Raw genomic sequence first — 13978 nt, 5'->3', positions numbered from 1 at the left:
TTTTTGTGGAGTCTCTCAGGATACTCCATAGAAGGGTCAATGAAAGCAAAAGCATGAGGATGTTTTATCAAGAATAGTATATATAGGGCTTCCCTGGTGGCGCAGTGGTTGACAGTCTGCCTGCTAATGCAGGGGACACGGGTTTGAGCCCTGGTCTGGGAAGATCCCACATGCCGTGGAGCGGCTGGGCCCGTGAGCCACAACTACTGAGCCTGCGCTTCTGGAGCCTGTGCTCCGCAACAAGAGAGGCCGCAATAGTGAGAGGCCCGCACGCCGCGATGAAGAGTGGCCCCCGCTTGCCACAACTAGAGAAAGCCCTCGCACAGAAACGAAGACCCAACACAGCCAAAAATAAATAAATTAATTAATTAAAATGAATAATGCTTAAAAAAAAAAGAATAGTATATATACAACATTGTAAATCAACTATACTTCAATAAAATTAAAAAACAAAACAAAGGTGAAAGAATAGTATAAAGAATTTGTGGCAGATAAGACTGAATTACTAAATTGAAAACAGGCAATGAGGGCCTTGAATGATAGGATAAGGAATTCAAGGTTAATCCTATAGCAAGTTTCCTTAGATTTTTGAGAAGAACAAGATCAAGATCATTCACAGACTAAACTTAAAAATATATCTATGTGTGTATATATATATACATACTTAGCTAAAACCAAAAGCTTCTCAGTAAATATATTATTCATAATTTCTTTCTTTTTCTTTTCTTTTTTTTTTTTTAACAAAACTAGCATGCTGTCTCCCATTGTCTCTATATGTGTGGAAACAGGGAAGTTTTTATACATAAGCAGCATTTGTTTTCCCTGTTAGTTTTTCTGGAAACACTGTTTTCTCCACGTCCCATGGCTTAAGCATTCTGCTCTTCACAGATACCCCTATCAGAAGTATATCCCAGTACACAGGAAAATGGCCAAGAGAGAAAGCTAGGCAGGGTTGGAAACCGGAAATCGCACTGATTCTCCAGAGAAGAGGCAATGAACATTTCTTCCATTTCAAAGCATCTGGAGGGCCTGGAGTTCAATTCACCCTTCACATTTCCACAGAGTGAAACATGTTCTGTTCCCTTTAAGATACTGTGTGATGAATTACAGCAGAGCAGACGGAAGGAGAAAAAAATGGGAATATAATAGTTAACACCGCTATAGTATTTATTGTTATTTACCAGAAGAAAGCAATAATAAAGCAAATGTTTACGAAAAAATTAACTTCTGCTAGAAGACTCAGTTTCACCTAAGTCACTCCAACTGATTGGAAGTAGAAAATCTTGCCCTGAATATTCATATTTTATCTCCTTCCCCCTGCCTTTTCAGCCCCTATTTTGTCACGGGCCAAGCCTTTTACAAAATACTCCTATCGGTTAGCAATGTTCCCAGTTCCACCACCTGGATCCAGAAGTATGCTGCTGAAACAGTCTCCCAACTCTAATCCAAGAGTCATTATGTGAATTCCTTCTTCTCCGAGATTATTCTGTTGCCTCTTATGCCAGCTCTTTTGGCAGTTGCACCTGTGATTTAAGCATTTGAAAAGAGGAGAAAAATTAATTGTAGATAGTCAAGTGTTTTACAGCAAAAATGACAAAATGTACATGCCTCAAAGGGTGTAAAGCGGATTAGAAATTCTGGCCAGAGAGACCCCTCAAATCATGATAAAACAACAATAATAGCCACAGCCACCATGAAGTGGGCATTTACTGATGACGGGACAGATGCAAGGGCTCTGAGCAATGGTGAAGCTTATCACATAAACAAGCGGGTGGGTGCTGGACTCTGCCTGGTTCAAATCCTGGAACTAGCACTTACTAGGTGCATGGTGTTGGGCATCAATTTTCTCAGCTATAACATGACAGGAACAGTATCTTATTCACAAGGCTACCATAAGGATTAAGTAATACAAGTTAGTAATCAACATTAACACTTCTTTTTAAAGCATTGCCTCATTTCGTCTTACAACCACCTTGTAAAGAAGAAAAAGGCTCAGAGAGATAAGCAATTTGCTTCAGGTCACATGGCTAGGAAGTGGCAGAGATGGATCTGAACCTAGATCTGCCTGATTTCAATGCCTTCCTGAGTATTGAAATACTCACCAAATAAATACCACCTTTAAAGAGGAAACAGGCTCAGAGAGATAAGCAATTTGCTTCAGGTCACATGGCTAGGAAGTGGCAGAGATGGATTTGAACCTAGATGTGCCTGATTTCAATGCCTTCCTGAGTATTGAAATACTCATCAAATAAATACCACCATAAGAATATAAAATGCATGTTCTTTTAAGAACTGGTCTTTCCTCTTTAAAGCACATTCCTAATGTGATACTCACCAAATATTACAATAGTATTTGGAGAACGCCCAAGGGCAAAAAAAATTGCAAAAGAGTAGCATAAGTCTGACTGCAAATCAACTTTGAGCTTTGTTTCACAGGAACAACTTAAAGATAAGGTAAGTTCTTAACGGGTTTCAAGTGCTGTTATATTTTAGGAGGATGACTCATCCATCATGGATGTACCTTTCAGAGAACACTGACAGAGTCCAAAGGACACTCAGAGTTTGTATAATAATGACTTTAAAATGTCTCTCCTTCTGTGGCCCATGTCCACCTGCCAATGTGAGGAACTATTTTGGCCATCTCCTATGGACCCTCTTAGTCAGTTCTCTGCCCACAACCTTTGCGTAAAAAGGTTTCCCAACATCCTTCCCGTTGGAGAGAACTTTGGATGTGTCGCTGCTACCTGCACAGCCTTCAAACCAAAGGGTCCTCCATGTGCTCTGGCTCTCTCCCTCCCTAGTGTCAGACTTTCAGGAGAGGAGGGGTGTGACTACAGATTGGTAAGGGTCACCCAAGGAGAACACCAACAGTGAACACTACCAATAAACAAAATATATAATGCCAGTTATTTAAAATAACTGCAGAGCTGTAACAAATAGTCAAAAAAACTGTGTTCTTTGTATTACTGAATGGAAAAAATATTTTTATGGTATGTAATTCCTGATATATGTTTATATGCATAGAAGGTTCCAAATTAACAAAAATATTTTGAAAAGTGAAACATGGCAATGCCCCAACATAGTAAACCCAGAGACATATTAACTAATTTAAAATATGCCCAGACTGGCAGTTCAGATCACTGGAGAAAAGAATGGGTCACTAAATGATCAGTGGTTAGCTACTTGGCAAAGAAATAAAATAGCAGACTTCTTGCTTCCTACTTACTTCTAAAATCTAACCCTTTAATTCATCTATAATATGGAATATTTTTTAAAAACCAGAAGTTCTAAAAGCAGCAAGAAAGATAGGCAAATATTTCAATAAGGTTCAAAAAAGCCATTTCTAAGCAGAATACAAAAGACAGAAACCATAAAGGAAAAGATAGCTAGATCTGATGTTACAAAAATATAAAACTTACAACAAACAAGAATCAACTCGCATTATTGTTAGGGGGCCCTGTTCCCCCTTCACTTGTTGGTTAAAATTAGTTTTTTGAAAAAGTGTGTGTGTATAGCATTACACAGTGCACACACACATGTACATACACCCACAGAGACTGGGAGCAATTGGGCAGGATGGGAAGACCCATTTCAGCAGGGGTTGTTTAATTCAGCACACTCGACTGCAGTTCCTGCTCTGGGCCAACACCTCAATGGGTGTCCAGGACATAGATGAGGAAGACCTACCTTGAGGAACTCAGAATCCACTAGGAGACCTACACTGTGCCTGTAAGAGCTGTCAACCTAAGGCACCATGTGGAAGATGCTGAAAGAGAGGTACAAGTGAGGGGCAGTAGAAATAGACAGGAAGGGTATTCACCACTGATGTTTGGTTTCGTTTCTTTTATTGTTAGAAGCCATACTTGAGCCGAGCCTGTTGGATATATTTTGAAAGACAGAGATAGAAAATAAGTAACTTCAGCAAAGTGTTGTGGGGAGAGAGGAAAAGAAGGTCCTTCAGGGGAAAAATTCAGGAGGTATGGTTTGCCATAGACGTCACTGAACCGTGGTTGTCCAAGTGTGGTCTCCAAAAGCAGCGTCAGCATTGCCAAGGAACTTATCAGAAATGCAAATTCTCAGGCCCCATCCAAGACCTACTGGATCAGAAACTCTAGAGATGGGCTCAGTAATCTGTATTCAGCCTTCCAGGTGCTTTTGATGCATGCTAAAATTTAAGAATCACTATAATAGACTTCAGAAAAGTTGTACATCAAAAACTCTTTTTTCGGGGGCTTCCCTGGTGGCGCAGTGGTTGAGAATCCTCCTGCCAATGCAGGGGACACGGGTTCGAGCCCTGGCCTGGGAAGATCCCACATGCCGCGAAGCAACTAGGCCCGTGAGCCACAATTACTGAGCCTGCGCATCTGGAGCCTGTGCTCCGCAACAAGAGAGGCCGCAATAATGAGAGGCCCGCGCACCGCGATGAAGAGTGGCCCCCACTTGCCACAACTAGAGAAAGCCCTCGCACAGAAATGAAGACCCAACACAGCCAAAAATAAATAAATAAATAAATAAATAAATAAATAAAGGTTTAAAAAAAAAAAAAAAAAAAAAAGGCAGAATCTCAGGCCCAGTCCCAAACCAACTGATTCAGATTCTGCTTTTAAAAAAAAACCAAAAAACTCTTTTTTCCACTAGGTATTAGGGAAGGGCAGTTCCTGGTCTGTATAATTCTAGCCCACTTGTGCTCTTTTGAGATGAGTTTGAAATGTTACATTGCTTTCTCCCGTGGAGACTCCCTCTATCAAGAGTATAACATTTCTAAAGCTCTGATCTAGATTTGGCCTTGGCTCTTGGAGATTCTGGTAGGTTGGGTTCTTGGGTTTTGGTTTTTTTTAAGGCAAAAAAAAAAGGGACAGAAAAAAGGAAGGAATTGAAGGGAACTCTGAGGCTTCAGACTTGAATGTGTGAGAGAATGGAGACAGCATGGAAAACTGGGAACCAGAAACAACAACTAGATCTCGAAAGGAAAAGCTTGGTTTGGGGACAGATTGAATAAAGGTACTAAGAAAACCCTGAGTGATCTAAAGGGAAAGGGAAATTTGGGGATTGTCCTAGATTATGTGATAATTGAAACAAAGGGAGAAGCTAAAATGGGAAAAAGGAGAAAACTGCAAAAGGACAGAATCTAGAGATCCTAGTTCAAAAGAAATAGGATATTATAAATGAGGCAAAGAAAAAATGGCCAGAGATGAAGACTCAAGAGTCTATGTTCTTACATTTTTGTAATCGTAACAACTGCTAATGTGTCACAGAGTCTTTTGGCTAATTAAGGCTGCTCGGAAAATTATTATACTGAAATCTTTCTGAAGGAAAAATTTAATCATGTCTTTAGGCACCTAGGTGAAACCAGTCCAGACACACATAGGTGAGCCCAAAGTAAAATTAAGTGAATGTTAAAATTTACCTTGTTTGACTGGCACCAAAAGTTGCATATGATATAAACGCAGTTGACCTCAGTAAATCAAATAGTTGCTGCAGATGAGATTTTTATCTCAATGAAAAGTACAGATACTCATCTGGGATGGTAGGCAGTGAGCGGACCACCAAATTTTTAAAGAGGAAAGGAAATCATACATTTACCAGGGAGGGTTAAGCCTCTACAAGCCTAACGTCTTTGTTTTGGGCTGGCATCACACTGACTCAGAGTTATCAACTCAGAGGGAAATAAATGAGCGATTAATAAATTCAGTTAGACAAGACAAAGACTTTTAAAACATAGCTAAAAACAATAAGAACAACGTGACAAACCAAAACATTCTACAGCAGTCAAATAAGTAAGGTAAATGAGTGAAAAAGGCCAGGGATTAGGCAGTAGGGCATGGTGGAGACTGAGGAAAAACTGGAGAGTCCGGAGAGTCCATTACCTATCTCAAGGGAGAAGTCAACACAGATCCAGCTTATTTGTGCCATGCACATGCAGGCCCCGTGTGGCTGGATGTGATGTTTCAAATGCTGCCAGATATCTGCCTATTATCATGTGTTATTTTATAACTCATACAACAATACCCAAGCCAAACAAAACAGGCCTGCAAATCGGGCTTATAGTACACTAGTTTTCAATACCTGGCCCCCAGAATACATCTCTCTTAAACTGAATTAAATGGGCAGCTTTTTGGAAGAGGTAGCATTTGAGCCAAGCAAGTATACAGACTTCCCTTCATTCTCTGCTAGAAACTTCATTTCAGGGATCCCAAGCCAGAAGCATGAGATGGGGAGAGAATAAACACTAAAAGGAGAAAATACAAATTTAAAATATAAACTACCTCATGCGCTATGCTCTAGAAAATATAAAAATAATATTTCCAAGTCCATGAGAGAAAAAAATAATCATTTTTCCTTTAAAAATAAATAATTTCTAAGTATGTTTATGGACATTCAGTGTTTTAGTTAGGAGCATCAGTAAGAACAATTATAAGATTTCCAAATCGGGTTTTAACTTCATATGTGAAAATCCAGGGATTTAGAGAGCATCTCTATCCTCCAACACAAGTGGGGGGAAAAAACCCCATAACCTTTAGTTTCACCTCCTTCAAGTGAGTGTGGATGTGTCTCATTTGACCAGCCAAAAATAGCCCTTTCTGCTGGGATCTTGTGATATCACCACTGATGGCGTTTACAGCATTTTACTGAGTCTAAGATGCACATTTTTCAATGTTTCGTAGCCCTGACATCAGAAAGCATCTTACAGTCAACGGTGTTTTACAATAGTTGGCTGCAGGTGGGAGCACAAACACAGTATAGCTTTTCATACCATTAGCACTTCCACTGAGCTCTGTGCCCTGTTGGAATTGCACACGTGCAAATGTATTGCCATTTAAACTATCCTTTAAAGAATGACAAAGCAAATATGACAAAATGTGTTGGGCTTGTAAGAATTCTTTCTACTGTTTTGAACTTCCACACGTCTCAAATGATTTCAAAATAAAAAGATAAAAAATGTCTTTTAAGAGAGATTACACTATGAGTCGGCATTAAAGCAGACATTTATTATGCATGCAGCAAGGCACAAAAACACAGCAGTAGGGAGCGAATTGATGTCAGTCAAGTTAATTTTTGTCAGTTGGACAATGCATTTTCACATTTTTCTTGCAGAGCATTTTAAAGGACCACGTTGATGAAGGTGCATGACATTCTGTACCTGAGATACATATCAATAGATGTCTACTGCAAGCCAAGCCAGGCAACTGAAAGCAGGAGAAGATGCCAGTCCCTTGCATAGATAAAAGACATTGCAAAGCAAAGGCTGATGTGCAAGACCACCATTCACAAACCATGTCAGAGTTCACTTGGCTGCATATTTTTCTTCCTTAGCGGACATTAAAACCAAACAAAACACAACTCAAAAGTGATAGCACTTGGGACTTCCCTGGTGGCGCAGTGGTTGAGAATCTGCCTGCCAATGCAGGGGACACGGGTTCGAGCCCTGGTCTGGGAAGATGCCACATGCCGCGGAGCAACTAGGCCCGTGAGCCACAATTACTGAGCCTGCATGTCTGGAGCTTGTGCTCCGCAACAAGAGAGGCCGTGACAGTGAGAGGCCCGCGCACCGTGATGAAGAGTGGCCCCCGCTCGCAGCAACTGGAGAAAGTCCTCGCACAGAAACAAAGACCCAACACAGCCAAAAATAAATATAATAAAAATTTTTTTAAAAGTGTTGATGTTGTGCCCAAGGGCAGGCAAAGGTCTCTTGCCTGATCTCATGTGACCTCTAGTGCTCTCACCCTGCCCCCTGCCCCAAGAAGAATCAGAGTCCCTCTAAACCACAGTTGAAAGTCATCTTTGATTCAGAAGAATAAAATGTTGAAATGTTGTCAATTGTGCATTACTAGGAGATGGCAATAAGGAACATACATGTGTATATATGAATGAGAACCAATTATATTGGGGTTTTTGTGTGTGTGTGGCCACACCACGCGACTTGCAGCATCTTAGTTCCCCGACCAGGGATTGAATCTGGGCCCTCGGCAGTGAAAGTGCTGAGTCCTAACCACTGGACTGCCAGGGAATTCCCTGTATTGTTTGAGAATATAAAGCTCTTTAAAAGCAGAAAAAGAACAAGCTTACCTGGAAATCTGTTTAAAACATCTTGACTAAAACTGACTCTCAATGATAAAATAATATATTGACTATTTTGTCAATGTAATATCTTGGCTAAATTACATACTAGATTTTAAAACAATAGTTAATTATCAACCACCTGTGGCCTTTGGACACGCACCTTTCAGCCTCCATAAATGCCCCCGTAGTAATGACTATAAAAATATTTATTTCTATAACTTAAGCGGCAAGGAATAGAACATTTTCACCTATCAGCATCAGTAATAGTGAATCATAGTAAATATGAAAACTGAAATAATAGTAAAATATTTTAAAACTCCATTTATTCATGGAGATATTAATCTGAAGTTTATTATTTTCCACCCACCTAAAAAATAAAGAGTATAATTGCAATTGCAGGTAGTCTCCATTCAACTACTAAAAAAAAATGTTTTTTCAAGCACTATGGAAGCACTCATCTACAAACACTGGCCTAATTAGGCCTCACTCTTATTTATTCCTGCAGCAGGTCCCTGGGGATCTCTGCTTGTGTCAGCTCTGTGTGGCTGGAGTGAATAAAAGCTTGACCCTGGATTCAACTGGATTTCAAAGTCAACTCTACCACTTCTGAGCTGTTTCTCCTAGACATGTTTTTTAACATCTCTAATCCTCAGTTTCCTTTTTATAAAACAGGGAGAATAATAATACCTGCCTTATAGGGTTGTTAAAGTGATTGTAAGAGTTAATTCATGTAATGAATTTGGCCCATAGTAAGTGCTCAATAGATGTTAGCTATTAGTATCATCGTTACAGAAGTTTCCCTCAGTTAGTGACAATCTCCTGGTGTCAAAATGAACAGGGAAGAGAGTTGGGAGACATTTATTGTGGTGTGTGTTCACCATTTCTCCCTCCTCCTACTTACAGGTTTAAGATAGGCGACGTTACTGTGACGAATGTCGTTCAAGAGCTGATCTCTGGGGGTGATTTCCACCAGCGGGGGTGGCCTATTTCTCGGCACTGGTTTGAGTGTTTTGATCACGTCTTTGAGGTTGGTTTTCTCGGCTGATTCTCTGGCTTCTGGCATCCGAGATTTGCGCTGGATCCTCTTTAGCTTTACCATGCGGAAAGTGTCAGGGTCCGTCCTGTACTTCGGAGTGTGCGATGGCTTTTTCATCATTTCATTTTGTCGACTGAAGGGGACTGCGTGGGAGCTGGGAGGTCGAGGAGGAGGAGGAGGAGTCTGGAGGAACTCCTGCATCCCAGAATCGGGCACTGGTCCCCCCAGCGTCTCCCACATCCCAGGTGGCAGCCCCAACCCGTTCTCCAACATGGCTATTAACTTTCTCTGCTCTTTGAGTTGCTGCTGTTTCTGTTCTTCTTGTCTTTTCTGCCTTTGTCTATCCTGATTCCTGGTGAGCAGATTGGTTACCACCATTCTGGGACCTGGAAGCTCAAAATGGTAGCCCATCTTCAGGAGAGTGTTGTTTGCCTTCAAAAGCCTGGCTATTTCCGTTTCAGCATGGTGGCCCAACATATGCCTCTGATTGTGAAACCGAAGTTCGGTTAGTGTCTCATTAAACTGGAGACACCTCATGATGGCCACGATTCCCTTGCCTGTGATGAAATTGGACTCGATGTTAAGAGTGGTAATGCTCCTGTTTTCACGCAACATGTTGGCCAGGGCGAATGCTAGGTTCTCATCCGCACCCACGTTCGCTAAACTGAAGGTTTTGATGTGTTTGTTTTTCTTCATCGCATTGACAAAGTCCAACAACATTTCTTTGGGGATGTTTTCAATGTTGTTCAGGTTGAGTTCCTTCACGTCAGGGTCATTTTGTCTCACTCGTCTTAAGCTCCCATCTAGGTCCGTTTGGTTTCCGGAAGGCCTTGCACTTACCTTCAAAAAACTGGTATCTAGAGCTAGCTTCTTGGGATCTAATTTTGATATTTTTTTCTCACTTTTTTCTTGGGCCTCTGGTCTGTCCTTCTGTTCTTCAGTTACTTTATCAGTTACCTGCTGGCTACTGTTCTCACCATTTCTGATTTGCTCCTTTACCTCACCTTCCTCTCCTCTTTTTGTTTTTTCATCACTCTCTTCACTGTCCTCTTTTCCTTCATCTTCTTCATCTTCTGAATCATCTTCTTCATCTTCTGTGTCATCTTCTTCATCTTCCACATCATCTTCATTATCTTCATTGTTTGTTTCTTGGACATTGTCACTGCCCTGTGATTCTGTTTTATGTGCAGCGATTTCATTATTAAGCTTTTCTTTTAAATACTGGGACACATTTTTATTACTTTTGTCTATTTCTTCATGCTGTTCTTGAGTTTTTCCCTAAAAGAGAAGTTTATGAGGGTTAGAATACATAGCAGGGTTTATGAGGGTTAGAATACACGTTATGAGGGTTTCTTCACATAGAAATATGAAGAAGAGCAGTATCTACTGGAGATAATAAAAAGATTTATTACTAAGTGAAAAAAGGAAGCAAATAAGCTGTAGGTATAGTATTCCATTTGTTTACGTATTTATGTGTATACATATATACACACAATATATATAAAAGTTTATAAATGTATAGAAAAAACAGACTTGTAATGTTTACCAAGTAAGTACTTATCTCTGAGGAAGAGAGGTAACCATTAAGATAACTGAGAAAAGGAAGGATTGAGGGGATTTTCACTTTTTACATTATATAATTCTAAACTAAGTTTTTTTAAAACCAAGTACACATATTAGTTTTTCAAGCAAATACAACAAAAATAAATTTTTATACGCACACACATGCACGAACACAGTTTTTGGTTGTGTTTTTCTCATCCCGTGTATTAAAATTAAACCTAGTTAATTTTGTTTTCAGACCCTCTATTGTTTTTAAAGATGGGGTTCAGTTCCAGAAGCAGTTAAAAATTATTTGTTTTGAAAACCTTATGGATTTATCCATTCATTGAAATCTTTGTTTTGTATATAGCTGAATAGGCATCTTTGTATTCAATAGCTCTGTGTTACACAATAATTTCCTTATTGCCCTAACCAAAATTTACATAATATGTTTGCCAATCTAATGTAATGTGTACAACAAGTTTCCCTGAAAATCAGATACTGTGGGGAAAATGAGAGCAGTTTGATATTTGGAACATAACAAAACCCTTAAACTTTGATTTTTGTCTGCTCAGCTCTGTGAAAACTACCCTGGATACTCCAGGGACAGGCTTTATAGTCCAGTTCCTTTGGAAGGAAAGTGTCTAGGAGGCAAAGCCAGCTACAAAAGGGGACAGGATTAGTAGAGATTTAGAAACAACTGCTTAGTCTGGGAAGGAAAATGACAGTCATCTCAATAAGGTTTATTAAATGTTTGCACATCAATTAGCACATTTTCCCATAAAGTATGTGTACCTCGCAGGTGTCATTTTGAAAGCTGATGTAGCAGTTTGACACACAGGCTCATCTGAGCAAGACCTTGATCTTGGGAGGACAAAATGAGTAAAGGGGATCAACTGTATGCTGATGGATGGAAACTAAATTTTTGGTGGTGAGCATACTGTAGGGTATATAGAAGTAGAAATATAATGTTGTACACATGAAACTTACATCGTGTTATAAGCCAATGTTATCTCAATAAAAAATAAACCTGTAATTAAAAAAAATAAGAACTTGATTTTACTGCTTATAACATTATAGGTTGGAATTGACAATTGACACCTTAACTCTCTGAAGCCTTCACCTTTGCATTTCTCATTTGTCTCAGCAGGGGGAGCCAACTATCAAGCTGTTTAAATTATACCAAAGGAAGAAAAAGTGTTAAAAGTACCCAATTTGTTTTTTTCCTCTGAAATTGGTGTTCATATAGAATTGGCTTTTACTCTAGTTGTAAAACATCTGCAAATTGTACCTTACACTCTAACCTGATCAAGCCAGCAACTCATTTTCCTGAGTGCAGTACATGTTTAAATTCCCCTGGCCATGAAATCAGTTTATAACTTTCCTAAAATTATAGCCAGCGTGATGGTAATGTGACAAGATATATCAACATTAGCAGGCATAACTACAAAAGACTTTACCTGTGGGGATCTCTGTCTTATTTTTGCCAAGTCATTTTTAAGTGAAACATTTAAAACAATATGCGGATATACAAGTCCATAGAGTGGACCACAATTCTACTTTTCATATAAGGAACATATTTAAAGAAAGAACTATCTTTAAAACAGCTTAACAGCATCAACTTCTAAATTCACCACTGATATCCAATGCACTGTGGTAATACTGGATTTTTTGGTTATTTGACTTGGTTTAATTGCAGAGCGAGTGGCTGGACTTCAGGGGGACGGTGACACCCTTGAGATTGTATGTGAAACACTGTACATGTACGCATGTGATGGAAGGAGAGAATGGAGAGCCTTCTCAGCTTCTTAAAGGGTTCTGTGAGCCAAAAAAAAGCATGAAGGACAAATGCTTCTGGGTTATGAGTTAATCCACTAAGTATCATGCCTACAGAATATAGGCTTTCCTGCACAAGAAACACCATGGCAATTTTTTTAAAGAGATATCTACAAGAAATTACCACTTTTTCCTCCCAATTATACCATGTAAGTGTTAAAGAAAGTTCCCATCTGGCGTAGGATGAAATATTCTGATTTATCTATAAACGTCGACAAAACATGGAGTCTTGAGAAACAACAGTTACAACAGGGACACGTGCCAGCCCAGCCCAGGCAGCCATTTCTCTGTTGCATACAAATCCCCGGTTACCTTGGATGACACAAAGGTAAGAGGAACACGTTCGTCTTCCAGCATGCGTCTGGATGCCTTTTGCCAATACATATAATCAACGAGAGATTTATGGTCGAAGTTCCCTGTTGGTGGCTTGTCAGTCTGATCCTTCTGAATCATTCCCACAGGAAGCCTGGGGTCAGGGGCCATCACCTCCATTTCCAGCTGCAGTTCTTTAAGCTCTTCTGGAGACAAGTTGGCCAAGATTTCATCTTCATCAATCTCCCCATCAAAGAGTTCTTCTTGATCTGAATTCCTGCTGTGTTCCGACATGACTCTTTTCTATACTTTTCTATACTTTATTAGAAAAGGAGAAATAATCAAAGAAGATTTAAAGAAAGAAAAAACTCTCAAGAAGTTCCCCCAGTTACCAAGCGTCCCAGGTCAATACCACCTTGAGAGATTTTTTTTTTTTCCCCCCAAGAACCCCAGTGGTGTTTGCTGAGCCTCTAGGAGTGACTGCCGCTAAGCTCGAGCCGTAACTATATTAAGCAGGGCTTGGCTGGAGAGGGTCAATTTATGGAATTACTATGCTCCTCTCTTTTCGGCAACTTGAGTCAGCTGTGCAAATCCATCTGACATTTCAGTACAGCTGCTTAGGTTTTCCAGTGAGTAACAGGTCTCCAGAATCCCTGTAGGAGTAAAATTAGTTCTCTTCCTATGTGCTCTCACATTGCCCTACACTAAGTCATGCAGCCCATACACACATACCCCAGTACTGCTGGTGAGGCCACTTCTTTTTATTCAAATGATGAAAGCAACTTACAATATTTCAGGAGGAAAATCCAAACAGCGACCTGAGTTCTACTGAAGTGAAAAATTCATTTGCAGGTGGAAATCAAGCTCTCAGGGCTTGACTCTTCACTACCATGAGACTCTGGAAGGAAATAAACCTGCACACAGCCGAGCAGAGGTCTGGCTATGTTACCCGCTGTGTAAACTGAACCTTTGCAAGATGTCCTTATTTGCATCTAGATCCTGTGATCTAACAGATGGGGACAACGAGCCCTTGAATTTCCACTATGAGTGAGGAGTTTAATGTTTTAAATAATTTGTTTTTCTTATTAAGTATCCATTAAGCCAGGATAAAAATTTAAAGGGATCTAAATTGAAATGTTAAAAAAGAAAACCCAAACCATTAAAGTACTGGAAGAAATCATGAAAAGATTT

At 39.8% G+C, this 13978-nt stretch overlaps 1 protein-coding gene across 3 annotated transcripts; it reads right to left on the bottom strand.

The window, feature by feature from the left end:
• Positions 1-1149: 1149 nt before the first annotated feature.
• LMOD3 (leiomodin 3) lies at positions 1150-13742 on the bottom strand. 3 transcript variants are annotated; one of them, XM_082346197.1, is made up of 4 exons: positions 13575-13742; positions 12788-13105; positions 8963-10375; positions 1150-1523 (listed from the first exon to the last, which is right to left on the bottom strand). In XM_082346197.1, the coding sequence occupies exons 2-4, from the start codon at positions 13079-13081 to the stop codon at positions 1497-1499; spliced, it is 1734 nt and encodes a 577-aa protein (XP_082202323.1). In that variant the 5' UTR covers positions 13082-13105; positions 13575-13742; the 3' UTR covers positions 1150-1496. The 3 variants fall into 3 exon arrangements, with proteins under 3 accessions (XP_082202323.1, XP_082202324.1, XP_082202322.1); XM_082346198.1 differs by lacking the exon at positions 13575-13742 and adding an exon at positions 13203-13278; XM_082346196.1 differs by lacking the exon at positions 13575-13742 and having other exon boundaries at positions 12788-13309.
• Between the last annotated feature and the right edge of the window lie 236 nt (positions 13743-13978).

Source organism: Balaenoptera borealis (assembly GCF_965194805.1).
Source record: "Balaenoptera borealis genome assembly, chromosome: 12".
Taxonomy (NCBI): Eukaryota; Metazoa; Chordata; class Mammalia; order Artiodactyla; family Balaenopteridae; genus Balaenoptera; species Balaenoptera borealis.
The sequence above is the reverse complement of the archived record's forward strand: the minus strand, read 5'-3'. Positions and strand labels throughout refer to the sequence as shown.

What these genes read in the sequence shown, in the direction of transcription:
- LMOD3 (XM_082346197.1), bottom strand. Translation starts at nt 13,081, where the DNA reads ATGTCGGAACACAGCAGGAATTCAGATCAAGAAGAACTCTTTGATGGG. An exon ending in TTACCTTTGTGTCATCCAAG is followed by an intron (nt 10,376 to 12,787) that starts GTAACCGGGGAT and finishes CTTCTCTTTTAG; the next exon opens with GGAAAAACTCAAGAACAGCA. An exon ending in ACGTCGCCTATCTTAAACCT is followed by an intron (nt 1,524 to 8,962) that starts GTAAGTAGGAGG and finishes CTTAAATCACAG; the next exon opens with GTGCAACTGCCAAAAGAGCT.